The following is a 26,955-nucleotide window of genomic DNA, read 5'->3' as shown; positions in this document are numbered from 1 at the left end:
ATCGCTTCTTAATTCAATGAACGGGTCATCTAGATTGTCTTGTGCGCTTGTTTGGTCTTGGGGGAAATGTGAGATTTAGCAAAACACTTTTTCACTGTTTCTTCAGTTACGTCCTTCCAACAGTAAGCATTTTAATGGTATCTAATACATTCACTTTTGGAATAGATTTGTTTGCATCAATTGTTTTGATGATTTGCTCAATCATTCGGGAACGGTACTTGGCTTTTAGTGACCGAATGACTCCTTGGTCTATAGGTTGCGTTATAGAGGTAGTTCTTGGTGGCAGAAAACACATCTCCATCGCAACCACCATTGGAGATGGGCAGTTGTCAACTATCAGTAAGATTTTCCGGTTTTCGCATTCAAATTTCTTATCCTGTTCAGGAACCCATTCCTCAAACAAATCACTGTCTATCCAACTTTTTTTGTTCTCTGTAGCGGCAAGGAAGGTCTTTCAGATTTTTGAAGCATCTTGGTTTATTTGCTTTGCCAATTATAAACATAGGTAACTTTGACCAAGATCATTACCTGCTGCTATTCCTGTTAACCTCTGCTTGCTAAATTTCCTACCAGCACATTTCTCATCCTGGAAGTGCACTGTATTATTTGGCAATGCCTGGTAAAACAATCTAAATTCATCAGAGTTGTAGATGTCAGCAAGGGAATAATTTGATAATATTTTGGGCTATTGTCTCAAGGCAAGGTGCTGTCATTTCCTCCGAAACAGCATTAGCCTCACCTGTAAAAACAATTAAAATTATTTAACAAAAACTTTGTATTTGTTGTATTTGTAGTGATTCCATTCATTCTAATTTTTCCTCACCTATCGCCATCCATTTCTACTTTGTTTATTTTACCTACAGTAATTTCTTCACATCACTACCTCATCACTACACTCTACGAGCATATCACTATGTCAACATTTCCTCTTATTTGTTTAGGCCCTCATCAACCCTACACATCTACCTAAATCTCAATTCATAAACTATTCACACTTAGCCTAACCCTTTCTATCCTTTGTTTTCCTTACATCATTAGTGTTAATTCTAGATATTCATTTCTGTATATAAGCATGTTAATTTTTATTTAAGTCAGTTCAGTTCAGTTCACATCAGAGTTACACAGGCAACACACTGTCTCTCTCACTGGCTCCGTGTTCTCTGCACGTAAAATAAGACACGCTGGGTTGGAAATGACACGTTAGTCAAGGATGGATTTATTTAGTGTTTACATTGATCGCCGTTCCGATGTACACTAAATATTCACACATATTATTTTTTACTGGATGCTGCATGCACATCAAGAGAAAACACGGATTCTTTTGCGTAAGGGGACTTTTGGAAAGGTCTACGAATTCGAGTCGAATGTTTTGATTCAAGCAATTTCAACTTTATTTAAAAAGAATCACTTTATTGTGAAAATAATTCGATAGGAGAAGAAATGGATACGGAAATTACACCACATAAAATAGTTGAGCAGAATGAGCTTCAAATAGTTTTACATAAAACATTTGAATTCACATCTTATGTTATGGGACATCATGAATACAAAGATCGTTGGACACCAGTGAAGAGTGAAATGTTGAAAGCAGTCATGACAAATGTCTTTTTGGTCTTCCAAAAGGAAAAACAGGAAGATTTGCAAAAATGGTTTTCTACTTCCTTCGAGCCTGCGACTCAAACACTTGCTCCGTCGAAATTATTGGAAAAACAATCAATCAAGGAGATGGAAAAGGAATGAAGGTGGCTTGCAAGTTATATTTTGCGGCTGAGGATAGTTTTATAAACTTTTGAAAGACTCTATAGATATACAATAAATATATATGTAATAGAATTATATTTAGTTACCTGAAACAGTTTTGAAACTGACATTGAATCGTTTCTTCCATCGACTCACCCATCCACCAGAAGAATGAAAATCATTGAGTCCTAATGATTTCGCAAACTCTAGAGCTTTTTCTTTAAATATACTACAGCTGATAGGAATATTGCTGTATCTTGCAGTTTTCAGCCATTTTTAAACGGCAGAGTCCAACTCCTCATATGTTGCAGTCTTCATTCTTTTTCTCTTTTTAGAAGCATTGTTTCCTTCAACTGCTTCAAATATTACAGCTTTCTTTTTTACCCAGTGTGAAACTGTGTTTTTAGCAACACCATGTTTCTTTGCTGTAACTATATAGCTTTGGCCTGCATCAATTTCTTTTAAAGCCTTGTATTTGTTGACTATAGTTAAACAGGCGTATCTTCGTTTCGAAGACCGCACAGCTGCCAATTTTTTAAATGTGACTGGTGTTATATATTTTTTGTTTGGAAAGTTCGCAAGAATACTCGAATAAAGAATGTATTGATTAAAACGATTCGAAAGTACTTAATTAAGATGATTTTTTGTAAAAGTTCCACTTATTTGAATAACTATTGCTGATGGGACCAAAAAAATGGTTGCGTTTATCGAAAGTTCCACTTATCGAGGGTTCCACTCATCCGAATAAAATAAGAGAGGTTTGTTAATGCAAATCCAAGGAACTGGAAAAAATTTGTTCCACTAAACGAAAGTTCCACTAATCCGGGGTTCCACTTATGGAGAGCTGACTGTATAAATAAAGCTTGAACTATACGTTTGAGCTTAAAACGGCTCTGTCAACCTTCAATGTGTTACCAAAGTGTGTTGAGGGTTCCACGGACAGCTTGTTGTGTAAAAAATTTGATTATTTTGGTATTTGTCTCAAGAAGATATTAGCTGTCAGGCAAAATGCTAAATATAACATATTAAGATAAGCAATTTCTTTTCAGACAAAAATTTCTTTGCACGTTTTTAACAAATAGTTATATACTTACTTATTTTACCTGGCTGGGGTATTTAACTTGAACTGTGAGGTAACCATTAACAATGTATTCATGTTATTAGTTTTGCTAAGATTTCGAATCTTTAATAAGGGCAATCTCGACCTGTGAGCCAAAATTGAGTGTGAAATCAAATCAAAGAATTAATATACTACAATAAATTTTTTCTTCGCCAAAACCATCCGTCTTGACATATCTTGTGAGGAAATAAATAGCCACGATTACTCCGTAAGGTAATGCACCCGAGCACAGCCAACGTTGCCAAAAGTTTCTTCAATCAGAGAAGTATCATCCTACATCCCGTGGCTGCTAATCCAAAAATTGATTTAAAGATTTTTAGATATTTGTTGTTATTGCATTTTGAGTCTTCAAACCTTTAAAAACTATCTGACATATTAGTGAAAAATAGATCATCAAATCTGCTTTATTTTAAATTTTTCCTAAATCTTGTGTACCCCTATTTCCAGCTCGAGGTTTGCCATGACATGATAGGACAATGTGGTGCAATACTTATCAAAAATAAGTGTAGATTGTTATTGAAAGGTCAATGGTACATAAACTCACAAGCCAATTTTTCTTTCGACGTATTCGTTGTCTGAAGAGCCTCTTTTGCTTGTTCTGCAATCAAATTTGCTCTTGAAGATTATCGCAAAGTTTTAATGAATGTAAGAAACAGATCTGAAAAAGACAAATAAGTTCGCTCATTCCTCTCAAATCAACAAATTTCTCACGATGCGTTGCCAGACTATACAAACAAACGCAAGTTCACCTTTTTGATTTTTCTTGAGCATCATGCTTCCACCAGTCTCCATAATGATTGATCCATCCTAACGTGTCGTCACTGCCCAAGATGCAAAATGAAAGTTAAATAACTTGAACAAGGGAGAAAACGGCAAAAAGCAGAAAAACGGCAAAATGATAATGAAAAGAGAACAGAGAATGTTTATGAATAAAGAAGTGAAAAATGAAACTAGAAATATGAAGTTTTTATTGCAAACCTGAAATGTTTGGCTCGTTTTCGTCTCTTTCTTGACTCTTTGGAGTACTGTGACAAAGGATCATCGGCAGAGACTCTCGACAAAATACTCCTAGCAAATATGATGAGCCTTTTTTAACACAAATAAAGGTTTACGACTGGCGATTGAGACATTATGTGAGCATATATTTCTTCGATTGCCAATGATCTTTTGAAAAACAGGTATGCTGATACTGTCAAAAGCAGTACCTTCTTTAACCCAACAAAATTTCAGAGCAATAGCATGGCATGCTTTTTGGTGCAAACCTATACTTTTATATTGCCAAAGAGAATCAGTTTGTCTGTAGATATTTCCAAAAATATCGCAAAGGTCAATAAAATTGAATGATAAGCATAATAGCCAATTCCTGGGTATTATTCTTACTTAGAAACAAAGTTTTTAGGCCAAATTAATATTTCCGAACTTGAAACCTACATTCTCCGCATTCTTATAAACATTGCCAGTGCAAAAAGCAACAACAACCCAATCACAACACCAACAACAATTATCACAACAACGTGGGTCTCAATCGATTCTTGTCTGATTTGCTGTGACGTTGCAGGCGACACATTCCTTATTTTCCATTGCCTTGACTGATCTTGGTAATATTGCAAATTCGCCTCGATCTTTCTGCATTCAAAAGAAAATAAAAATATAGTGTGGAATTGTTAACCAATTGATCAAAGTCTGTGAAATGCAAAGGTTAGTGTTAATCGTCATTGTATAAACATCGATTGAAACAAGTGGGAATTATGGTGAAGATGCAAAATAAAAGTTCTCAGAAGAGAGCACAAATACCAAGCCAAAATCACAACAGAATAGGAGGGCATTTGAGCTTTTCTAATACTATCTCAAATTATCCTACCTTATAATTCATTTCATATAACTTAATCAATAAAAAAGAAGTACTTAATGACAAAGTCGGCTTCGTGAATGATGCCCAATGTTTCGTCCACTGCATGGAACACAATCTCAGATCTGGGTGTGCCATCTGGAGTTTTCACGTCAAGCACCGATTCTATGTAAACTTTGCTCTGTGTCATGTTTCCAAGAAACCTATTAATTTGAGAAAAACAGATACATTAAACATACCATTATACAAACAGACGATGAAAAAATGAAGCGAGAAATCGTTTCAATGCACGATTTGTGAAACAAGTACACACCCCATCAAGTCTGCCTTTTCTTCTTCTATATATTTTGACGAGACTCCTAAGACCAACCAGACCCTTTGTGATTCTCGTAAAATATATATCTGAGTAAAAAAGTGACAGAATTATTAGATTAATTCAAAAGCTCCTTGTCAAAAGTCCTGCTTAAATTTATTGAGAAACAAATGCTTCAATCATCCAAAAATTAAGTTTCATACAAACTGGTTTATTTTGCAAAGATCATAAACCAATAACTATCAAGATATGAAAACTAATATATGGATCATCAAACAGAAGTAGCTACGTGTATATTGAGTCCTAGTAAGTGTGTTGTTAAGCATTCGCACTCCACAATATGCTATATTTGTTTAGTTCTAATGAACACTAGGTCAGACTTACCCTTGCCGTTGTCAAATTGGAAACGGAATTAAATGGTGGCGTTCCATCGTTATCACTGGCAGAGACAGAAAGCTGAAAACGCTGACCAGACTTCCGAACCAATGATGTCATTGAAAAGATTTTCCCCGTCCTGACATCAATTCGAAAGTTTTGGTCTTGATTTCCGTTAACAAAAGAGTACACCACTTTAGCATGCTTTCCAGAGTCATTATCCTTTGCCTGGATACAAAATTATAAAATCTAGACTTCAGCAAGGTACAGTGAAACAATACAAACAGGAGCTTGTTTGCCAGGGTGGCAAGATGCTCTCAGATCTCGTTTTTTCATTAGTTTGTTGGTTGGATCTTAAAATTGATAGCACAATTGTTAGCTGGTCGGTTAAGCTACCTCGTGGTAGGTACTAAAACATAAACATTTTATTAATTTTCTTTGATGCGCTCAAACACCCTGTCTTGAAGATTTAGGCAATTATACCAGCTATACAGCCTAATAAATTCTGCAATTCAGGCAGTTTGAAGCAAAACAAATTTTCCTGTTTGGTTCTACATGTCCTCAAATTCCCATTGCTTAAGTTTTTCACCACGGAATGCGAACAGCATCCCTCCTTCACGAACAGTTTAATTGCATTCTTAAAAGCAAATTCAAAATTATTAGAAGCCTTTGCATCTTTCAAAGCATTGTCATAGACAAATTTCTTTTCTTGTAAAATATTTTACTCCTGATCCGGTATGCAAAGATTAAAAGATAAATATTTAATGTACCTTAACCTCCATTATGAATGTTCCAATCTTCGCACCTGATGGCACACCTTCGAATGAGTTTATTAGACATTAAGTTCATTAGTTCATTTGAGTTTATTAGAATTTTAGAGATCAAAGTGAAATACTAAAAGAAATAAAACATATAGAACATTCAAAAAGTTACTAGGTGTCTAAACGTGCTTATAAAGATACTGTATCAAAACTGTGAAATATTGAGTAACTGTTGATTTGAAAGTGTAGATTAATTGCCCTAGCTATCAATGGTTTACTTATTGCTTTAAGCTTTTCTTCTGGCAATCGTCAAAAATTCTAAGCTAGGAAATATATGTACCCATTTGTGGAACAAAATAGGCTACTCAGAGACGCGAGGATTTTATTGAAAATATAAGCAATTGAGACCAAGGAGGGAAAACTTTTTTTGCTTTATCGAAAAATATCGGGTATGTATTTCAGTAGTCAGAATATAGTCAGACAAATACCTCTTAATTTACGAAAAGGTCCAGTGGTAGAGACAAAACCTAGCCAAAACCAAAACGGTTTCTATCTTGTTTTCCAACAAACATCAAGCAAAGAAAAACGTAAGTTAAAAGTTTTTTATGCTTAATCATAAAATCTTTAATGATAAAAAAATCAGTCTCAACCACCAAGAGAATTTTTATGATTCAAAAAACCCTAGCCAAGAACAAATTATATAGTTTTTAATGCAAATGCTGAATTTTGAGCAACTGTCCTAACTATTCGTGACTGTAGGTTACCTCCAGTAAAAACACTTCGAGTGAAATATGGCGCATTATCGTTCACATCAGTCACATTTATTACCAGCGTTGCGGTGTTGTAATTCTGAGACAGACCTGTAAGAAGTAGCACACGATTGATAAGTGTGCCATGGTAGAAATCAGTGAGAAAGACCCCAGAAAAGACAAATATGCAAATAATGGTATATTTTTGAGGTATGACTCCTAAATTCACAGGAAATTATTGACAATGTAAAGAGCAATAAAAAGTTTCATGGAAATGATTAAAACGTTGATAGCAAAGATCTGCGTCCTATTAATTTTCAATGCTTTTGGAATATACATAATCAATTCAATAAACATGAAGTTCCTGGAAATAGAAATACAAAATATGCAAAAACGTTAAGCTTTGGTTATCACCTTTACTGTTGTAGATTTGGATGACATTTGCAACTGATATATTCAACACATATGAGGAAAGGTGCTCCCTATCCAATGAGTGGTTGGATTTGATGACACCAGTTGCCGTGTCCATTTTAAAATGTCCTAAACCAAAATTAGTTGCAAGATTCAGAGTGTCAATCAAGACCTTTGAGTGAAATATAATGGAGGCAGCAAAACAATAAGCATAATATTTAGGTTATGAAGGTTATGCTAATGGTTATGAAGACATATAGAGATCACTTGGTACAATATGAAACACTGAAAATATGAAACACAACTATGGTATGATATGCATATTTTCTCTAAAATTTTCATAGCTTTAGACAAAAAATTCTTGCAATGAGTTTTAAAGCCAACTTATTTATTTAAAGGTGAGAAAAAGATAGGAAGATTCTTATCAATTAAAAGCAACAATAACAAATTGAAAAAAATAATTTTACCTACCTTTTTCATTACCAGAAAGAATCATATAAACATTGTCGGTATTAGAGCCTTCATCTTTATCAAATGCTTCAACACGAGTCACGAATGTCCCATTCTCCTTTCCTTCAGTAATAGAAGCCCTGACCAAGCAGATAAGAAACATTGATTAAAGATAAATACTTGAAAAGAGGCATTCGCCAAGGCAGCGAGAGAACAAATGGCAGGAGTCTTGACTATGAAATAAATACCTGAAAAAAGGAAATGAACAAAAGGAACTAAATAAAATAAAGCAAAAGCGTCCATGCAATACCTCATGATGCTTTTGGTAAACTCGGGAAGATGGTCATTAACATCGCGAATTTGAACCACTAATCTCTCGGTGCTGTTCAGGCGATGTGGCTCTCCAAAGTCACTTACTTCAATGTAAACCTAAAAAGAGAAAAAGCAATGTGAGTTTTGAACCGCTCACCTTTATATGCAGATTCCTATGGTGTTCAAGAAACAAACTGGCTTTTTAAATGAATTCGTTAGATTTGTATGCTGCTATATGTAAAACTAAATCAAAGGTAAAGCTAAATTCAAACAACTGGAAAGAGATTCATCAGAGTTGAATGACAAAACTAGACCTTTTCAATGAAAAGATCAAAAAGTTTTTCTTTACCGTCACGTTTCTGGTTTCTCTGTTTAAGATACTAAGACGCGTTGAAATGACGCCAGTCTGTGAGTTTATTGCCAAAAAGTCTGCTGTTTGGTCACTCTTTGCATACAGAATGTTAAAAGCGAGTTTTGCATTCAACCCCTGGGAAAAAAGAGCATACAGTAATGATCAATCAAAAAAGGTCTGACATGTTTGGCTGCAAATTATAGTTCATAGTGATGGTGGCGGGTTATGACAATGGCTAGGCCGAGAAAAGAATCCTGTTATGAAATTTTAAGGACAATTTTTATTAAGCTACATATTGTGAAGGTTTAAATTTCATAAAAGATGAGTATGAGGAAGACCCCAAGGTTTATATGCGAGGTTTCAACGATAACAATTTACCACTCAGTCTTTTTACATTAGAATGGACAGTTCCTTACCAAATCAAGGTCAATTCCCCTCAGCTGCAGTATTTCTGTTCCAATCGGGGCATCTTCTGACACGATGCCTGTTTTTGATGACGGAAGCAAGACGGGTGCATTGTCGTTAGTGTCCAAAACGCGCAGGAAAAACATTTTGACCGTGCTCTTGATAATTTTTGCTTGTGTGTTGCTTGCATTGACACTTAAATTGTAGTATTCCCTTTGCTCGCGATCCTAACAATTTAAAGGACAAGCAGGGCTTTTCAGCAGAATCAAACTGAAGTTTACAAACTAAATCAAACTAAAAATTACAAAATTAAGATTATCATAGCTAAGAAAATGAATTTCAAATTTTCATTAATTTATCCAATTCACAAAAACTAAGGCGTTAAAAAATGAGAGAACAAATTTCTCTAAACATTTAAATCGTACATCAAACTAAACGCTTTTCCTTCGTCTGAAAGAAATATACAAAAATTTTTTAAGAAAAATAGTTTTAGCTTACAAGACTGATACACTAAATTCATTGAGGCACTTACAAACTGGACTAAGCTTGTTATAAGACCGTTTTTCCTATCGATAGCAAATTTATCACCACTTTCTCCTAAAAGAAGAAAATCAAATTGGCAATTAAACAACACTAGACAAAGTCTACTAAATCAAAAAACTGAATCTTGTTGAAAAACGTATGAGAACTTTAAATCATTATATTTAAAAAAAAAATGCTTAACAATTTCGAGGTTTTTAACTTGATTTTGCATTTTTCTCGTACCCACGATGCTTGATAACCAACTTAATCGTTTAACAAGATGAACTTTCGAACAAACCTGCAAGAAAGTATTCAATGTATGCATTTTCTCCAATATCCTTGTCAATGGCACGGATACGTCCAATAATTGTACCGGATGGAACATTTTCAAATATAGTCAGAGGTGACGAAACCTACAATTCAAATCAAATATACTTCAACTTCTTCAACAGTTCCAATATTTGATATAGTCTATTAGTTCTAATATTTTCATCTAAAGCATTTAGGCCAATACAACTCGTTTTTTCCTAGCACAAAGCTACAAATGATAATCGCTTTTATGGCTAAAAAAATCGATAAAATAAGTGATGAAGCAAGCCTTTCTTCGATATATTTGTAAAGTTAGGAAGATTGTTTACAGATGTGTGACTTGCTCCAAATTGATGGCTCTCTATATCTCATTACCTGATACTAACCTTTCAAAGCATCAAGGTGGCAGTTTTATCTTACAATCAATTAATTAACTTGCAATAACTAATTGGAGCAATAACTAGTTAAGTATGAGTTGCGTTAGCCAGAACAAGCCAGAAAAACTTGCCTGCATAAAGGCTGGAGAGTTGTCATTAACATCCAAAAGATTAATTCGCACAGTAGCAAAACCATGCATCGGCACTTTTCCTTTGTCGCTTGCCATCACAACCACCTTTAGTACATACAAAACATTTATTCATATAAAAGTTATTTCTATGGCGAAACTGTCATTTAACGATTAAATCAAGCAAAGATATTTCACTGATTGCTTTATCATGAGAAAGACATGACAAAAACGAAGAGAAGAAAAGTTCATTTCTTTTGGAAAATCATAGTCAGTGAGCACGTCATAAATCTAGCTTGAAAAACCTTGGAATATACCATTAAATAAAGTGTATCGAAATAATTATAACTCGTTCATAAGTAATAAATAATTGGCAAAAACAAATTAAAAACAAATGAGAATATTGCAACTAAAAGAAAATGGAAACAAAGATTCTTCAAAAGAATTATTTCAATTTTGATAAATTGAGGAAAACAAAATAAAGTCTCACGGAATAATGATCACTTTGTTCTCTGTCGAGTTGTCCGCTTGTGGTAATGATACCAGATTTTGGGTCAATTGAAAACAGATCCTGGGCTCCATGTACCAAAGAGAATTGAAATTCCGCATTTGCGTCTTGGTCTCTGTCAGTTGCATTGACTTTCACGACAAATGTCATTTTTGGGACATCCTGAATCCAAGAATAATAGTAAATTATGACAAGAAATCTCCGTATTCTAAAACGAAAATCTAAACAAGACCTTATTTAGTGCACCTCAAACTTCCAGTTTCATTATTAGCTAAGCAAAGAACACATTTTGAGCTTGATTTGGTGAACCAACTTTGCCATTTGGTCATTTTTGGGTCCTTTTCCATCGATTCCTGACCATTTTTCTGTAAATGCTCATCACACATTAACATCTTCGTTGAATTTAAATCTCAAGCAAAAGCTCAATTGCTTTTGTAACAATAAGTTGAAAGGGATATCTTATAGTGAAATGTTCCATACCTCTCTGATGTCGACGGTTAAGGTGTCGGGATAAATTATGGGCGAGTTGTCATTTTCATCGGATATGAAGAATGTCACATTTGCTGTGTCATTAAATCGTGGATTCCCGTTATCCTGTGCGAGGACTTGGAACTGAATCATACTCAACAGTTCACGGTCAAGTTTTTGAGTCAAGGAGATTTCACCAGAACGAGGATCCATTTGGAATGCACCTGTAATTATAATGTAACATCGAATTCATGAATTTGCATCGAATTTCAGTAGACTAAATTTATACTTGCCCTAATAGTACATATATAAGCACGTTGAGAATAACCTCTTTAGAAAAGAGTATCTCTCAAAGAGAAGTGTGCAGCAAAACAAATGTCTGACACATCCACGCAGCATTCATATAAAAGTTCCATCATTCTTCTATCGATATCAGCACCCTGCTTCATTCTCTTACTTTCAATATAAAAAGAACAAAACCTAACCTGTGTAATTTGTAGAAATGGTTGAATAGCTGATTCTAGCGTTATGCCCGGCATCAGGATCTGTCGCAGTAACAACAGCAACAACTGATCCGATGTTTGTTGCCTCTGACAACACTCTTACGTAATTCCGCTGCGCAAATGTCGGCGGATTGTCATTGATGTCAAGCACAATTACAGAAACCTAATGAAAATCATTATTTTTTAAATAAATTACAATTTCGGAAAACTTAATTTACATCAAGATACATTTACAGTTAATTCAATCAAGTATACATTGATAAAAGTACTAGACTTTAGCTAGAAGGACAATACAGGGTGCAGTGCATCTCAAAGCGCTCCTAGCACAAATTTAAAGCTTTAATTGAAAAATATAATTTCATCTTTGAAGATGTCAAGACAAAAATCAATAAAAAAAACTGGTCTCGAAGGGAAGCAATGCATTATAACTGATCAAACAAAATGAAACTGTATATAAAAATATATGGAAAACAGACCTTGACAGTTGAATGCAAAGAGGGCTTCCCGCTGTCTCTTGCCTCGAGTTTGATGATAAAACTTGCATCTTTCTCGCGATCAATCTCTCTCAAGCAACGCAAAGCTCCAGTCGACACGTTTACACTGAAATAATCTGTTCCTTCAAGAACTTTATATTTAATCTGTAAGAAAACGACAAGCTATGAATTAATAACACCACGTTTTTTATCAATTTAAATCTGAAGGAAAATGACACAATTGTGTATTTCAAAGAAATAAAAACACCATATTGCTAAAAACATAATCACATAACCTTCAAGTCCACCATACTTTTCCATAAATTGTATCATTATCGTGCAAGATGAGGAAGGAAACATCGAAATTCTCTCATCAGTAACGATTAAATCAGCTTGTGCCGTTGAAGGCAGCCGAGAAATTAAAAAAAAATGTTGCTGGAAACCTGAGAGTTCTCCTCCACATCTCTGTCTGTTGCAACAACAACAGCAAAAGCAATTCCGATGCTCATTCCTTCAAAGATCGTGACCTCAACCAGACTACTGTTGAAAACAGGTGGGTTGTCATTCACATCAGTGATATTGACTAGGAGAATGGCTTTTGAGCGTAGACTGGGAATCCCAGAGTCCTCTGCGACAATTTCAATTGTAAATTGCCTCTCTAAAGGATTCTCGTAGTCCACGTGACCAGAGACTCGAACAATGCCAGAAGAAGCTACAAAACAACAAATAAACTGTAAAACATTTACAAAATACTCTTTTAACCAAAATTTCAATAAAGAATCTACATTACTGTATTATTTTACTTCGTCTTGAAGTTAATTTGCAAAGCCCCCAAATTTCTTGCAAGGAATTAAAATGTAATTCAACCTCATTCATATGGTATGAATCTCTAATGGACTCCTTTATATTTATACAAAGCTATTAAATTACCTCTTCAAAAAGGAAGCAAAAATATTGTAAACCTACTTTCAATAATAAATCTAGAAAATCCATTTATAAGTCGGTATGAAATTTCGGCGTTTCTCCCAGCATCAGCATCCGTTGCGACAACAGTAGCGACCTAAGAAAAATAAATAATCAAAAAAGGTTTCTTTTCCAGATTGTTTGCTCAAAAACCACATAAAATCTAGTAAAACACGACAATTTCCAAACTAACAAGTAATAGAAAACAAAAAAGTGTCGTTATAGGTGCAAGGCTCGTAAAACACGGGTCAGCAACAAAATTATATTTATAAAGATACCATACCTCGTAGCCTGGTAACGAGTTCTCTGGTACCACTGCGTGGTAAAAATTTGAAGCGAATGCGGGGGCGTTGTCATTAGCATCTAGTACCATTACCTCTAATAGCGTGCTGGTGTTCAAAGGGACAGCGCCATTATCGATCGCCTGAAGGATTGGCAATTAAGACTTAAAAAACATTTATCAAGATGAACTGGAAAAATAGAACGCAAATCGAATTTTAATTGTATCTCTTGGCTGAATTACTTAATTCATTCAAGCCTATGTTTTGAATCAAAAGGAAAGTTATTCTTAATTAAAGAAAAGAGCCTACTTCTAAAACGACACGGTATTTTCCTCTGACCTCCCGGTTCATTTGTTCTGTAACAGCAATTGCTCCGGATCTTGGGTGTACATCAAATGGCACCCGCACTAGAAAAAAAAAGTTTTCTGTTAAAAAGTAAAGTCAATAAAGCATATGTGAGGTATTAAAGATATGCAAAATTATCATTCACGATGGCTCATGAAAAAAGTCAGGGAAAAATCTAATAGACATTTGATAATTTTATTTAGGAAACGAGATATTTGAAAGATAAAATCAAAACGAGTTATGATTCATCAGAGAGATAGCTCAATGCAAATTATTATTGAAGCCATCTTCAAAGGATTCACCTATCAACGCATCATCCGACTCGCAACCATAGAGCTCGGCTCTCAAACATATTCGATTCTTCCAAGAAAGAGGATTTATTCTGATATATCGTGCACGAATTTCTGGAATGATATCTCTGATGACAGTGTCCAAGTTGTTTTCTGCACCTGGATACACCTAAAAGGCAAACAGTTTCTAGAAAATAAAGGTCATCATTTATGATATCACACCAGGATATCTAATTCTTAATAAATCTTTTGGGTCTTTTAAAAGAGCATTTTTGCGTAGCTTGAGAGCAATGTCGTTGTTTCAAAGATTCGGCAATTAGATTAACTCTACAATTAGAACCAAAATTGTTTCGCAAATTAGGTTACTAATAGAGCAATGTTCACTGAACTTTTATATTTCTTTTCTAAAACCTTAGAAGCATGAAATCAATAATTCTTTAAACAAAATAAAACAAGCTACAGGAATCTCACTTTTGATGTATTTTTCCAGGATTCTGCATCGTTGCTGTGCAGCAGGCTGAATGAAGTAACGTAGTTGTTCTTTCCAGGACTTCCTTGTAGTCCCACTTTCGTCACAATTGTGACTGTCCCTAAATCAATCTGCAAGAATTGCCAGGTGTCAGAAAGCCCAGCACACCATGCCCCTGAGGTGAATTGGATCACAAAAATTACTGAAATGCATTAGAATTTCAAAAATACTTTTCATGGTCTCAAAAATCTAAAGATTTTGAAAGATCGTGCTAGAATACATAAAAATGGAGAAGCCTTGTTCAATAACTAAGGCAACTGGGGTCATAACCTTTTGCAGTTGAAACGTGGAAAATAAAAGAGTTTAAAATGATAATTATCCTTAGTTACATTATACCTTGATAGTGAATGCCGGATTTCAAATATTGAACACTGTTGAATCTTCCTTGGGTCGGTGAAAAATCTTTATTCTCTTCTATGAGTGTCGTTGATGACGTCATTTGACTAGCAGTTATCTTCTGGCTTTCTAGTCCCAAAGCATTAACGCAGATAGAATCAAGTCGCACCATGCTTCCGTTTCTGCCTGGGATAGCAGAAAAGGAATAAAATGTCTTGTTTAAACTTTGATTCTCAGCACATAAGAAATTATTGCAATATTTTTATCATTTTGGTACCTAAAGCAATGAAATTTGCAATATTTCTTTGTGATTTGATATTTAATATTGAGAAACAGCTTAACAAATTGTGACTCAAAATGAAAAAAAGATTACATGTCACATTTTACCAATATCCGCATGCGTTAGCCTGTAGGTGATCAGCGAGTTTTTTCCGGCATCAGCATCTGATGCTTTTACCGTACAGAAGATGTCACCAACGTTTGATCCTTCTGATGCTTGTGCTCTATACACCGGTAAATCAAATGCTGGAGCATTATCATTGCTGTCCAAAGCAGTTATTACCACCTGAGCAAAAGAGGAAAGAAAATTAGAACGTAAATTTCTATTTTCATAAAATATCGGCCATTTTCATTGTTGTTCACATTACCGGAGTAATCACATTATCGGAGTTATCAGCTGTTCATATCCGTAATACCCCAATGACCGAACACCCAGAGGGTCAAACACCCTAAGGACCAAACACCCAAAGGACCGAATACCCTAAAGACCGAACAGTCCAAGGGCTGAACAGCCCAAGGAATGAACAGCCCAAGGACCAAGCACCCTAAAGAACGAACACCCCAAGGACCGAGCACGCCAATATCCAGGTATAAAAACTCATTTTTCCTAGGACAGCCAGCCGTAAAACAACTCTAACAAAGCGGGTTCGATTATCTAGAATTTTGGCTTCCCTCAAGCACAATCTAGCTTTGGGACATTGTGCGCAAAAGAGATTAATTTAAGACCTTCAACATGCAAGAAGAAACATTTCCTAATCGTAAGACCAAACCTACGTCAAAAGAACACTTCTCAGGATTACGTCACAACACATATAGAGCCTACCGTTCTGGGCCCACTTAAAAAATGCATTTGCTCTTAAACAATTTATAAAAATAAGAATGGTCTAGAGTTCCTACAAAATATAATCGCAATCCTCTGAGAACGGTAATTAAATGTAAATAATGTAATCGTAAAATACAGTTCTTAGATAAATAAGTACTTTATGCCCATTTAGCAAAGTGAAAGTGTATGAAGATGAAAAGAAAATTGTGAAATGATTAGAGGTAAAAATTTTTATCAAAACAAAGCTGGCAATGTAGATACTAAATATGCAATAAACATACCGTCGTGTACCCGAACCTTGGCGGGAGTTCGTTATCATTAACTTTCACATTCAAAATGAACTTGCTGTTCTTTTCACGGTCTATTTCATTAACAGTTGTAATTTCTCCCTAAAAAGCAAAACCGAGGTATAAAAATGCGATACTTTTGAAGATGACACGGAATGGCGGAAATATAGAGTACTGACGCACTTTTCGTCAGTGTATCAAAATCTGATAATGATCGAATAACAGCAAACACTTTTGTGCTACAAAAACTTCAGCATGTATTTTTAAAGGAAAATATCCCTCCATACATGAAGGTGATATTTGAATATCAGTATTTTTTGCTGAGCCAAGTCTTGAAGTAACAATTCTATTCAAAGGTCGATAAAACTGGTGTTGCAACTTTATTTCTAATTAATCATAAAAGGAAATTTTGACGAGGATTTTATCATTGAAAACTCTCATCAATAGCTTAATATCTCTACTTAAAAATTTTGATATATCAGAGAAAAATTTTCTTAGGAATATAATTTTTGCATATTAATCACTTCAGCAAACTTTCTAGAGGTTGTTGTTTCAAAATTTCTACCGGCAAAATAATCGCAGAGCAGATAGAAATATTTAAAAAGATCCATGAAAATATGTACAAGAGTCTAAGCCAAAAGTCTATTGCAGAAAAACAAATATGATAATTCAGTGGAACTCACAGTTTTTTGGTTGATATCAAAGTAAGCAAGCGGCTGTCCCACAAATCCGTAAGATAAACTTTTGCTTAATGAGCTCTTTCTGGCCTCTACCTTTAAAACAGAACTTCCAACTGGGATATTTTCCATTACAAACGCATTGTATAAAGTAGCATTGAAGTATGGGTTTTCTTCATTAATGTCAATTATGTTTATCCTTAGAGCCAGCAACGACGACCGTCTTATTTCCCCATAATCCATTGCAGTTATGTTTAAAGACAAACTTGTTCCATTTGAGAGAAGGCCATTACTTGTGAGTTTTGCTACATCCAGGTTCTTGGATAATCTATGAAATAAAGAATAGGCATTGACTTTTAAAACCAAATTCTGATTGAAGCAGCTACATAGATTTGATAAACACTAAATTCATGCCCCTCCATAGTCCGACGGTTAGAAATGCGCTTCAGCTGCTATTGTTGCAATTCACGCAATGCTTATCTTTCAATCAATTTGAAGTTAAGTTAAGTTAAAAAGAGTACCTACTTTAAGAAAATCCGAAACCAAACAAAAAAATCCGGAAATACTAAGATTTGTATAGATCTATTCTCACCGTAAAATTCCTTTTTCCCTGTCGATCGAAAATATGTCAAAATCACTGCCGTTTATTGTGTACTCAACTTTACCATTTCTTCCAACATCTTTGTCTCTGGCCTCTAAAATCGCCAGGATTGAGTTATTCGGAGTCTTTTCGAAAACATCGATAATCAGTGGACTGGACACAAGAAACTGTGGCACATTGTCATTGATGTCAAGTACAGTTATGGACAACGAAGCGTTTGAGGTTCTACCGCCCCCATCCACTGCAGAGACAATGACATCATAACGATCCTGTATCTCCCGATCCAAAGCCTTCCTTGATCTGACAACTCCTGTCTGGCTATCAATGAGGAATCCTGCACTGTTAATGCTGTATGTAACTTTCCCAGCTTCCCCGTAATCTGGGTCCGTTGCTCTTACTTTCGTTACATAGGCTCCCAGAGCGTCTGTCTCTACAAAATTGACTGCATAATCCATTTTATCAAAAATTGGCGTATTATCATTAACATCCGTAATGTTAATGAAAACAGAGCAATAAGCAACGTTAGGGGGTAGGCCTGCATCATACGCGGATACGTTTAAAATATAAATATCCTTGCGCTCCCGGTCTAATCCGTCCTGTGTTCGGATCAGCCCAGTCGATGGGTCAATGGTAAATTTTCCATCAGACCCTGAAATGATTCGATATGAAATGAAACCAAAGTATCCCGAATCCGGATCTGTTGCATTTGGCTGTATGACTGATTGTCCAATGGCAACAGATTCTTTAATGCTAGCAAAATATCGGCTCGTCAGGAACATCGGATAGTTGTCATTAACATCAGTCACTAACACTGCTACATTAGCCACAGCTTTTAGGCCACTTCCCAGCCTGTCAGTGGCAACTACAGCGAAATCATAGTTTGCTTTCTTTTCATAGTCAATCAAATGACTCGATGTTTGGGTAGTTTTAAGAACCCCACTCGCGTCAATTGTGAAGGCGCTGCTGTCAGGACCTTCAAGTGTATATGATATCTCGGCATTGAGTCCAACGTCAGCATCAGCGGCTTGAATTCTTATTGGCTTAAAAATAAACAAGCATTTAAGGCATAGAAGGCATTGAGAAATGAGGAATCGAAAAGCGTAGAGATGCTAGATTTATCATTCTTCAATAAATCCCTTCTATGAATCTGAACTCTGCATTAAATATAAAATATTATAAACGGCCAGGTTAGCGCTAGACCTCTCTTAGGAAAACACGGTAGAAAGAAATTTAAACTTAGATAAGGAACAGCTATGTATTCCAAATGGCTTAGGAAATCTAGGAAAAGTTACCTTTAATTTTCACAAAGAAACTGATAATTTTTTTCGTAATCTGGAATTTTAATATGTTTGCTAACTCCATTTACATAAATTACAAAAATGAATATAAACATAAAAGATAGAAAACTTTACAAGGTTTAACTTGTCATAATAGGCTGAGGAAAGCAATTATAAACAGAAAAATCAGAGATTATGATGGCCCAGAAGGCCCGATACTTATATTAAGAAAGTAAAGATAAAAGGCTGAGTAATACTAAAAATTATATGAATTTCAGTGACAAGGTAGATATGATTTGATTTCACTAAGTTCAGAAAAGTGTTGAAGTGAAAAAGGCTGCTCACCATTGCAACTGGTATGTTGCCTGCCGCGCCCTCATTTATCGATCCGGTATATTTGGTATGCGTAAACACAGGGGAATTGTCATTTTCATCCAACAGACCAATTGTGACGTATGCAATTGCCTGAGTATGAACACATTTTGCAGTGAAAACCAAACTAATTCCATATGAAATAAATAACAAGACAAATCCTCGCCCAAAATGCTAGGTCACCAGTGGGAATGCAGGAGTGGTACGTTTTTTTGGTAAGTGCACAATTTAAAAAAAATCAATTATGATAAATAAATATCTTCTCGTTGTTTAAGTGTTATTAATAAAATAAGAAAACTTTTAAAGCTTTATAAAACTCATTTCTTCAAGTTTTGAAATAAGCGAGCAAAGATCATTGAAAAATTACCATTCTGCTGTAGGGTATCCCACCATCGATAGCCATGACTGATAAGTGGTACGAAGCTTTCTTTTCTCTGTCAACTCTGCTTGTCACAATGAGCGATGCAAAACCATCCTGTACAAAACCGAAGCATGTCAGACATTAGACATTACATAATGGATGGAGGAGTTTAAAGACAATATCAGCTTTCGTTGGAGGAGGGTTCAAAGCGGGTAACTCAGAACGACTTCAACTGGAACCGCATTTTATGATACTCATCCTCCTAAAGTTTACATACACACGCTATAACATCTCATTGCGTAAGAGCCGTTCCACGTAATATGCTGAACGAGGTCTACTTCGTTAGTAAATCCATTTAAGTACAACTGGCAGGTCGATATAGGCAATTCTTTATGTTCTGCAGAGATGCAGAGTCTTACTATTCTCAATCCAAAAGCTGCCAAAACCGGAATCCTCACAATAACATTCAATTTGCAATTTTGCAGAACATTTACAGAAAAGCCTGACTCAATATACAATGAAGAATTTTTTTCTTCTTAAATTGCTTATCAATTACGAACGCGATAAGCTAAGGCAACATCAAACCTTGTTTGAAACAGCAAAGCTTCCGTCTTCATTTCCACCGACAATTTCGTACCGAATGATGGCGTTCTGTCCGGTATCAGCATCAGTTGCGGAAATATTTACTACCACAGAGCTTACAGAGATGTTCTCAGACACCTGGATGGAGTAGTTCTTTTTCTTGAACACCGGTGCATTGTCATTTGTATCTCCAATTGTTATTCTGAGCTGCGTCTAAAAATTTTTTATAACAGGGCGGGGAAAATATGAACAAGCAGAATGGTGACCGTCACAGTGTATAAAAACAGGGGGAACTATTTTCAGTAAAGAAACATGAAGTAATTTTCATTTCGAGTAATAAACGATTTAAACGAGTAGAAAAGCAAAACTATTTTCAAATGCCCAATCAATAGAATAACGTTTTGAAATCAAATTACATACTTGTGACGCAAGCGATGGGGATCCCAAGTCACTGGCTTTGATCGTCAGGTTGTAAGCAAATGTTTTTTGTCTTTCGAGTTTCCTTGCAGTCATTAGCATCGCATTTTTACTGTTCATCTTGAAATCCCCTTGAAATCAATAAGGAGTGATACCTGTAAGTCTGTTGTAAGTCAAATGATGTCACAAGGTCCACCGAGAGAATCTGGAAGCCTCAGGGCAAGGCAAAAATCAAAATTTTTGCAAGCACGCATTCTAAATTAGCATAAAATACCTTTTAAATTTTTCTTGCAGTCAGTTTCAAATAATCGTTTAAAACGTTTACTATTTTCAGGCACACTTTTGTTACATTTGAGCTATATTTAGAAGCAATCAACCTGATGCTTTAATCAGATACCTTTCTAAAAATCATCATCCAAGATTGCACTAATACCTTATTTTATCTCTAAAAATTCTCAGATATTATACTAACGGGTGCGTCTATGTTTTTAGAAACCATTTTACATAGAGCAATGACAAGAAAAAGTAATTTTTAACACCTTTAGATATTTATGACACTTTTTAAGAGCTTAGGTTTCCTCTTTACATAGAAACAGACTAGAAGCATATTTCTCCCGGCAATGTGAAATACTTCAGGAATTTCGGAATGACCGTCCGATCTTAAGAATCATTTATATTGATGAGTTCTGAAAGGAAATAGGTTTTTTCTTCTTTCTTTATTTAAAGTTGGTGAAAAATTCTAGCTATGAATACTCAAGCTAATTAAAACCAAATAATTTACATTACAAACACTAAATACAATGTAAATCAAATATAACCGATGTTGCATAGGTATTCCTTGCAAAGATTACAAGTACAATTGAACGATGTAAAATTCTGAAATTTTTTTCTTGAATATTGATAAAGTATTTCGTACTTTATTCCGTTTGAGACTGAGTTCAATATTTGGCTACATCTGTATGATACGGTATTAAATCCATATATTTTGTATTGTGGCTCCGCTGTTTTGAATTGGGAGTTTCTTGAGTAATATGGACATTCATTCACGGAAAATATTTCATCCAAGATATTGTAAATGTTTCTTATGAGATATTAATGTTTTATTCTTTTATAATGTTTTATTAAAAGTTGTTCAAAAGTTGATTCATAATCATCATGAGCTATTACAATCAACATAGGTGAACTTATCAGAATTAAAAATGTAACAAGACACTGACGTAGCTTAAAATAATGTTGATATGATATTCCAAGAAAATATCATGAACTTTTGACTTTCTGTTACCTTCTTCATTTCCCGTGATTATTTCATAATGAATTTCGCTATTATTCCAAGCATCAACATCAACAGCGGTCGCCTTAACAATATCTTGATTTGCCAAAGCTCCTTCAGATATAAACACGGAGAAGCCATTTGCAGGGAATACTGGTTGGTTGTCATTGACGTCAAGGAGATAAACATTGACCTGTCAGTATAAAAGTGGCATTTTAATTGTGTAACGGTTGCAAAATATTTTAGTACTCAGACAAAGATGGAAGAACATAAGAAGACTTAAATAAACATAAAAAAGGACATTACAAGACGTGAACTGGCAAGGAAAATATGGTTGTGGGCCCACATAAAAAAGAAAACAGCAGAACAACAGCATGGGAGTTGTGACGAATATATTTCGTGTTATGGTTGGTCTCTTGGCTGGCTTCGTTTTGCCTTGCTTAAACTAAACAAGTACTTTAAAGGTACGTCACAGATTCGATCCTATCTTTCATCCAAACCTTGAAAATTTCCTCTGAACGATCACCATCTATATTTTACCTGTTCGGAAGTTTTGATGCAATGTTGGATTTGGAAGTCGAATAAGAATCTTTCGTATCATTTTTGGTAAATTATGCGGATTTATTTTATTTTATCCAGTATGAGTACTTTCGCTTCTTGCAATCTTTCAGTAACTCTTACCTGAGCATGAGTAGTGGATACTAGACTCGGGTCGCCTTGATCAACTGCCTCAATCGCCAGCTCATAAACCCCTCTAGACTTTGCATCAAGTTTAAGACCATCTTGCTCCCGATCAAGTTCTTTTATTGAGGTAACAACACCCTATGCATAAAATAGAATAGTGAAAATAGCTGGACGATAAGAGAGTGACCTAGTTATGACGTCATAAAATTATCTGGTTTTTATAGTTTAGAACCTCTGTTTAAAAAGAGCATCACTTAATACCTCTAATGTTGCAGGGATATTCAGTGCGAAGCAAATAAGCTGATATGCCAGAACCTCAAGTTTACGTGAAAAATATCAGTCGAGGTTTGTTTTTTGCGTTTTCTCAAGGCTTTTGAGTAATAGGCCTTTATTTTTTGGATAAAATTGCTAAAACGCTAAAAGAAATCTTCAGATTAGAATCAACAACCGATTAATAAAGAGAACATACAGTTTCTGGGTGAATGTGAAATGCATTCCCAAAATTTCCGCTTTTTATCCTGTAAAGCAGTTTCGCATTTGATCCATCGTCCGCATCGGTCGCCTTCACAGCAGCAACAATTTTCCCGCTGCTTCCAAGCCCTTCTTGGACCTCAAAGTCATACTTCAAGGGGCTGAAGACAGGTTTCATGTCATTCTTGTCAAGGATGGTTATTCTCACGATCGTAAACCCCTGCAAAAATGAGTTGATTATACCTCCAAGGCATTGAAGAATAATACATTTGTGCAGCTTTCCAGCACAAAAGGCGTACAGAATACTATGCAATATCTTGTAGATTTCCCATTTATTGCCAAATCTTACTATTATTATCTGTTACCTAATTTTCAGTTTGAGTTTAATGTTCTGAAGTATTGCTTGAGGCTAAAAAGGAACTTTGACCCTTTATTATCTGACTCCTATTCATGCGTAATCTCCGAAAAATTCCCCTCCACGAATAGTTGTCACTTTAATAAAAATATACGAGTCAGAAAAATATAGATTAATATAATATAAAAATATAGAAAAGTATAGAAGTGTTACCTTTTTACCGCCTGAGTCTTGTGCGGAGCATAAAATGTCGTAAATGCTGGCAGCTTCTCGGTCCATTGTTTTCGTAGTAGTCGTTATTTCGCCAAAAAATCGATCAATGAACAGCATGCCATTCGAATCTGATGAAAATAAACAAAGAATTTTAATATCATTTAATTTATATTATATTTCAAGCAATGGTAAATGACATGATATTCATGACAAAGAATATCATGTCATTTACCATTGCTTGAAATGCATTTGAAGAAATATTAAAGTCATAGACGACAATATGAATATGTTTAGAATATTAGAATTCAGCATAATCGATTTGCAGTTCTACAAAAAGTTCCATTTATAATACTAAAGGAAATGGGAAAGAACTTCAATAGCTAAAGCTGATATGATCAGAAGATGTGCTTATGCCTCAGAAAAGAATTACTCCAAAAACTAGGTTGCTTTGAATGTTGGATCAAAGCCATCAACATGTATCAAATACTTAGGTTAAAAATTTCTAAAAATTTCTTTAAAGAATGTATTCATAAAATGGAGATAGAATCATACTTTCGATCCCATATCGCAACATCGCATTTTGACCTTCGTCTAAGTCGACTGCTGATATCTTAAGAACAAACTTTCCAGCCTCTTCATTCTAGCGGTATAAGATGACTTAGTTGAAAATCATATAACCACATGATATAATCACACATATATAAAAGAATCAGTGTGAGTTGAAGAAACACAATTCATCAATATTTACATTCGAAGGCCAAAAAATCATGTAGTCTCGTAACGTTTTTCAGACAACAAATCTTGATTGTCAAAAAATTACAATTAAAAAGGGGGTTCTATTTCAAAATCATGATAAAAACACTCACCTCGAATGCCGTTGCTTGGTAAATGCTTGAATTAAAAACTGGGAAATTGTCATTTTCGTCGATCACTTTGATTGTGACATTAACGAAGTCAGAAAAGAACCCATCAGAAACTTTGACCTAGAAAATTTTAGCAATAAATATATTCCGTCAAAATCGTATATTGCAAGTACCGTTGTGGTAACCTTTTTTCATAAGAGAACAAAATTTTTCAAGAAAGCAATTCGTATTGCTGTTTTTATAATATCCCTTACTACAGATTTAGCTCAGGCTTTGATAAAAATTACCAAATGAGCGTGTATGAAAGGATGCTTGAAATCGTTTGCTTGAAGGTTAAAGATTTTGACATTCAATTCATGCTAATGTTTGCAAAATCAAAAGTACATGGCATTCTAAATTAAAGAATCAAAAACTCGAAAAACGTAAAAACTTTACTTCAACGGCAACTTTTCGATCATGAACGACTATTTTTAGGAATTTCTTGCACAATATATAAATAAAAAGCTACATTTTATGGAAAAAAATAAAGATCAAAATCTTCTAACCGTTAGCCGATACAGCGAAGTGGTCTCCCGGTCAATTTTTCCAGCTGTTGTTATAACCGCCTTAAACTCATTTGCAATTTGATATGTCGAGATCGAAAACGCATTTTCGACATTGCCGTCAACAAGTTGAAACTGCAGCTGCAAAGCAATTTTATGATTTAACATAACATTTAGACAGAGGTCAATTAACATAAAAATTGCAATTTTACGCTTCTATCAAGCTAGCAGTTTTTGTGAGACATAGCAAACACCAACAGCTGCACATCAGATTTCAGAAGCTAAACTGACCTTAGTTTTGTTCGATAAATCTGGATCTGTTGCAGTAAGGGTCACGACATTTGTGCCAATAGGCATGTTCTCCTTGACTTCTCCTCCGTAATTAAGAAACTGAAATTTAGGTGGAAGGTCGTTTTCATCGGTGATTGTAACAGTGACCTGAAACAAAACGAAAGGACAATGCAAAAAGGAGTTAAAGGAGTAAAACCTCTCTATTCATATCTGCATTATGATTGCAAACTGTAGTTTAAAGCTAATAAGGCAATGGAAACCTCCACATTGGAACTGAAAAGTGAATTAAATTTGAAAAGTTTTTATTGCTTAATTACGTAGGCTTGTCCAAGTCTCGGCGGCATGCCGTTGTCCGAAGCAGTGATTAGCAGATAGTAGATCGACGTTGTCTCCCGATCCAGGTTGCCATGAACACTGATAACACCCTGAAACCGAAGAAAAATTAAATCTTCACGTGAATGACTCTTTTAGAAAGTCAAAATAGAGAGCAAACGAAAATCTAGTCAAAAAAGTTACATCATACGAGAAAAATTATATTTGGAAATGTATTTAGGATGGAAATCATTCTATATACTTAGTATTTTTTATTATTTTGAGCTTTCTATGGATACAAAGAGTACACCTTGTCAAAGCTAAACTTACTGCACGGCTGTCAATTTGAAATGCGTTGCCAAGATTTCCATTGGCAATGTAATAAATAACAGTTGAGCCGGTGTCACTTTCAGATGCATTCACTGTTACAACGCGAGTGCCAGAAACTGAATTCTCCTTAACAGACGCAAAGTATACTGCTGGGTTGAATACTGGATTGTTGTCGTTGGAGTCCACAATTGTGAAGTTGATAGCGACTTTCGTGCTGTTCAGGCTAGGGTTTCCATTGTCTGTGGCCCAAACAATGAATGTGTACCTTGAATAGAATGATTATGGCTCATACTTTTCTTGCATCGTTTATATCACAATAGAATCACTTTTACAACTATGGTATGCAAATTGAATTTAGTTAAAAGTGAACGTGTTAGTTGTCAATGGTGAGGTGGCTGCTTCAAGAACATGTTGAATTTGGCAGCCTGTTCTGAATACCTCAACATCTCTGAAAGCCAATATGACAATCAAGACATCAATAAGATTACAGAAGAAAGACAAGCTGACCATTATCGTCCATAGAGTGAAATTTGTTGCAAACATTGACATAGAATGCTTTGAAATGCTAGAGTAGAAGTATCTATTTTACCTGGACATAAGCTCGTAATCAAATGAAGCTGCAGTGAGCACTGCCCCACTTCTTCCATCAATTGTAAATTGTGAGCCAACTGATATACCATGGAAAGAGAACAAACTATTTGTACCAATGTCTAAATCCGTTGCAGTCACTGTAACGACTTGAGAACCAACCAATGTTGCTTCGCTAATCAAAATATTATTAGGCAGATCTCCGATTCTCGGTGCGTTGTCATTTGCATCCAGAACTTCAATATCTACTTCTACATCAGCGTGCTTTGGCTCACCTATTCCATGTTAATAACAAAATTTCATTACAACGCATCCATGTTTTTCTTGTAGTTTACTTTTCATATAGCTTCAAAAATCTATCATAAAAAATTATAAGAGTGTAAGCAGTTTTGATCAACAATCCATAACTAATAACAAGATCACTAAATAATATCAAAAATAATAAGATTATAATTCAATGTGTAATTTATCTTTTGGCGGCTTTTGAAAGT

General features: G+C 35.0%; 1 protein-coding gene across 4 annotated transcripts in view; it reads right to left on the bottom strand.

The window, feature by feature from the left end:
- LOC135685459 (protocadherin Fat 4) overlaps positions 1-26,955 on the bottom strand; it is a 58,144-nt gene that overhangs the window by 2,954 nt on the left and 28,235 nt on the right. For 2 of the 4 annotated variants that reach the window (XM_089110865.1, XM_089110867.1), the window contains 47 exons: positions 26,466-26,739; positions 25,877-26,141; positions 25,552-25,659; positions 25,235-25,381; positions 24,947-25,084; positions 24,405-24,521; positions 24,091-24,178; positions 23,539-23,666; positions 22,969-23,190; positions 22,497-22,637; positions 21,828-22,008; positions 20,549-20,676; positions 20,132-20,341; positions 19,553-19,660; positions 19,159-19,278; positions 17,528-18,576; positions 16,942-17,263; positions 16,253-16,360; positions 15,257-15,434; positions 14,870-15,055; positions 14,476-14,648; positions 14,017-14,173; positions 13,679-13,776; positions 13,372-13,512; positions 13,092-13,185; positions 12,569-12,837; positions 12,129-12,290; positions 11,635-11,815; positions 11,162-11,373; positions 10,664-10,843; positions 10,177-10,281; positions 9,658-9,772; positions 9,370-9,434; positions 8,849-9,064; positions 8,430-8,567; positions 8,079-8,197; positions 7,790-7,908; positions 7,322-7,447; positions 6,923-7,018; positions 6,168-6,214; positions 5,407-5,625; positions 5,023-5,111; positions 4,766-4,912; positions 4,292-4,486; positions 3,839-3,928; positions 3,610-3,681; positions 3,405-3,458 (listed from right to left, as the gene is read on the bottom strand). In XM_089110865.1, coding sequence (XP_088966991.1) covers positions 3,405-3,458; positions 3,610-3,681; positions 3,839-3,928; positions 4,292-4,486; positions 4,766-4,912; positions 5,023-5,111; positions 5,407-5,625; positions 6,168-6,214; positions 6,923-7,018; positions 7,322-7,447; positions 7,790-7,908; positions 8,079-8,197; positions 8,430-8,567; positions 8,849-9,064; positions 9,370-9,434; positions 9,658-9,772; positions 10,177-10,281; positions 10,664-10,843; positions 11,162-11,373; positions 11,635-11,815; positions 12,129-12,290; positions 12,569-12,837; positions 13,092-13,185; positions 13,372-13,512; positions 13,679-13,776; positions 14,017-14,173; positions 14,476-14,648; positions 14,870-15,055; positions 15,257-15,434; positions 16,253-16,360; positions 16,942-17,263; positions 17,528-18,576; positions 19,159-19,278; positions 19,553-19,660; positions 20,132-20,341; positions 20,549-20,676; positions 21,828-22,008; positions 22,497-22,637; positions 22,969-23,190; positions 23,539-23,666; positions 24,091-24,178; positions 24,405-24,521; positions 24,947-25,084; positions 25,235-25,381; positions 25,552-25,659; positions 25,877-26,141; positions 26,466-26,739 — 7,897 coding nt within the window. Of the gene's footprint in view, positions 1-3,404; positions 3,519-3,609; positions 3,682-3,838; positions 3,929-4,291; positions 4,487-4,765; positions 4,913-5,022; positions 5,112-5,406; positions 5,626-6,167; positions 6,215-6,922; positions 7,019-7,321; positions 7,448-7,789; positions 7,909-8,078; positions 8,198-8,429; positions 8,568-8,848; positions 9,065-9,369; positions 9,435-9,657; positions 9,773-10,176; positions 10,282-10,663; positions 10,844-11,161; positions 11,374-11,634; positions 11,816-12,128; positions 12,291-12,568; positions 12,838-13,091; positions 13,186-13,371; positions 13,513-13,678; positions 13,777-14,016; positions 14,174-14,475; positions 14,649-14,869; positions 15,056-15,256; positions 15,435-16,252; positions 16,361-16,941; positions 17,264-17,527; positions 18,577-19,158; positions 19,279-19,552; positions 19,661-20,131; positions 20,342-20,548; positions 20,677-21,827; positions 22,009-22,496; positions 22,638-22,968; positions 23,191-23,538; positions 23,667-24,090; positions 24,179-24,404; positions 24,522-24,946; positions 25,085-25,234; positions 25,382-25,551; positions 25,660-25,876; positions 26,142-26,465; positions 26,740-26,955 lie in introns of all 4 variants that reach the window. The other 2 variants (XR_010516006.2, XM_089110866.1) reach the window with 2 other exon arrangements.

Source organism: Rhopilema esculentum, chromosome 10, assembly GCF_057945365.1.
Source record: "Rhopilema esculentum isolate cy_ngs chromosome 10, ASM5794536v1, whole genome shotgun sequence".
NCBI classification, from domain to species: domain Eukaryota; kingdom Metazoa; phylum Cnidaria; class Scyphozoa; order Rhizostomeae; family Rhizostomatidae; genus Rhopilema; species Rhopilema esculentum.
This window is presented reverse-complemented; position numbering and strand designations above follow the sequence as displayed.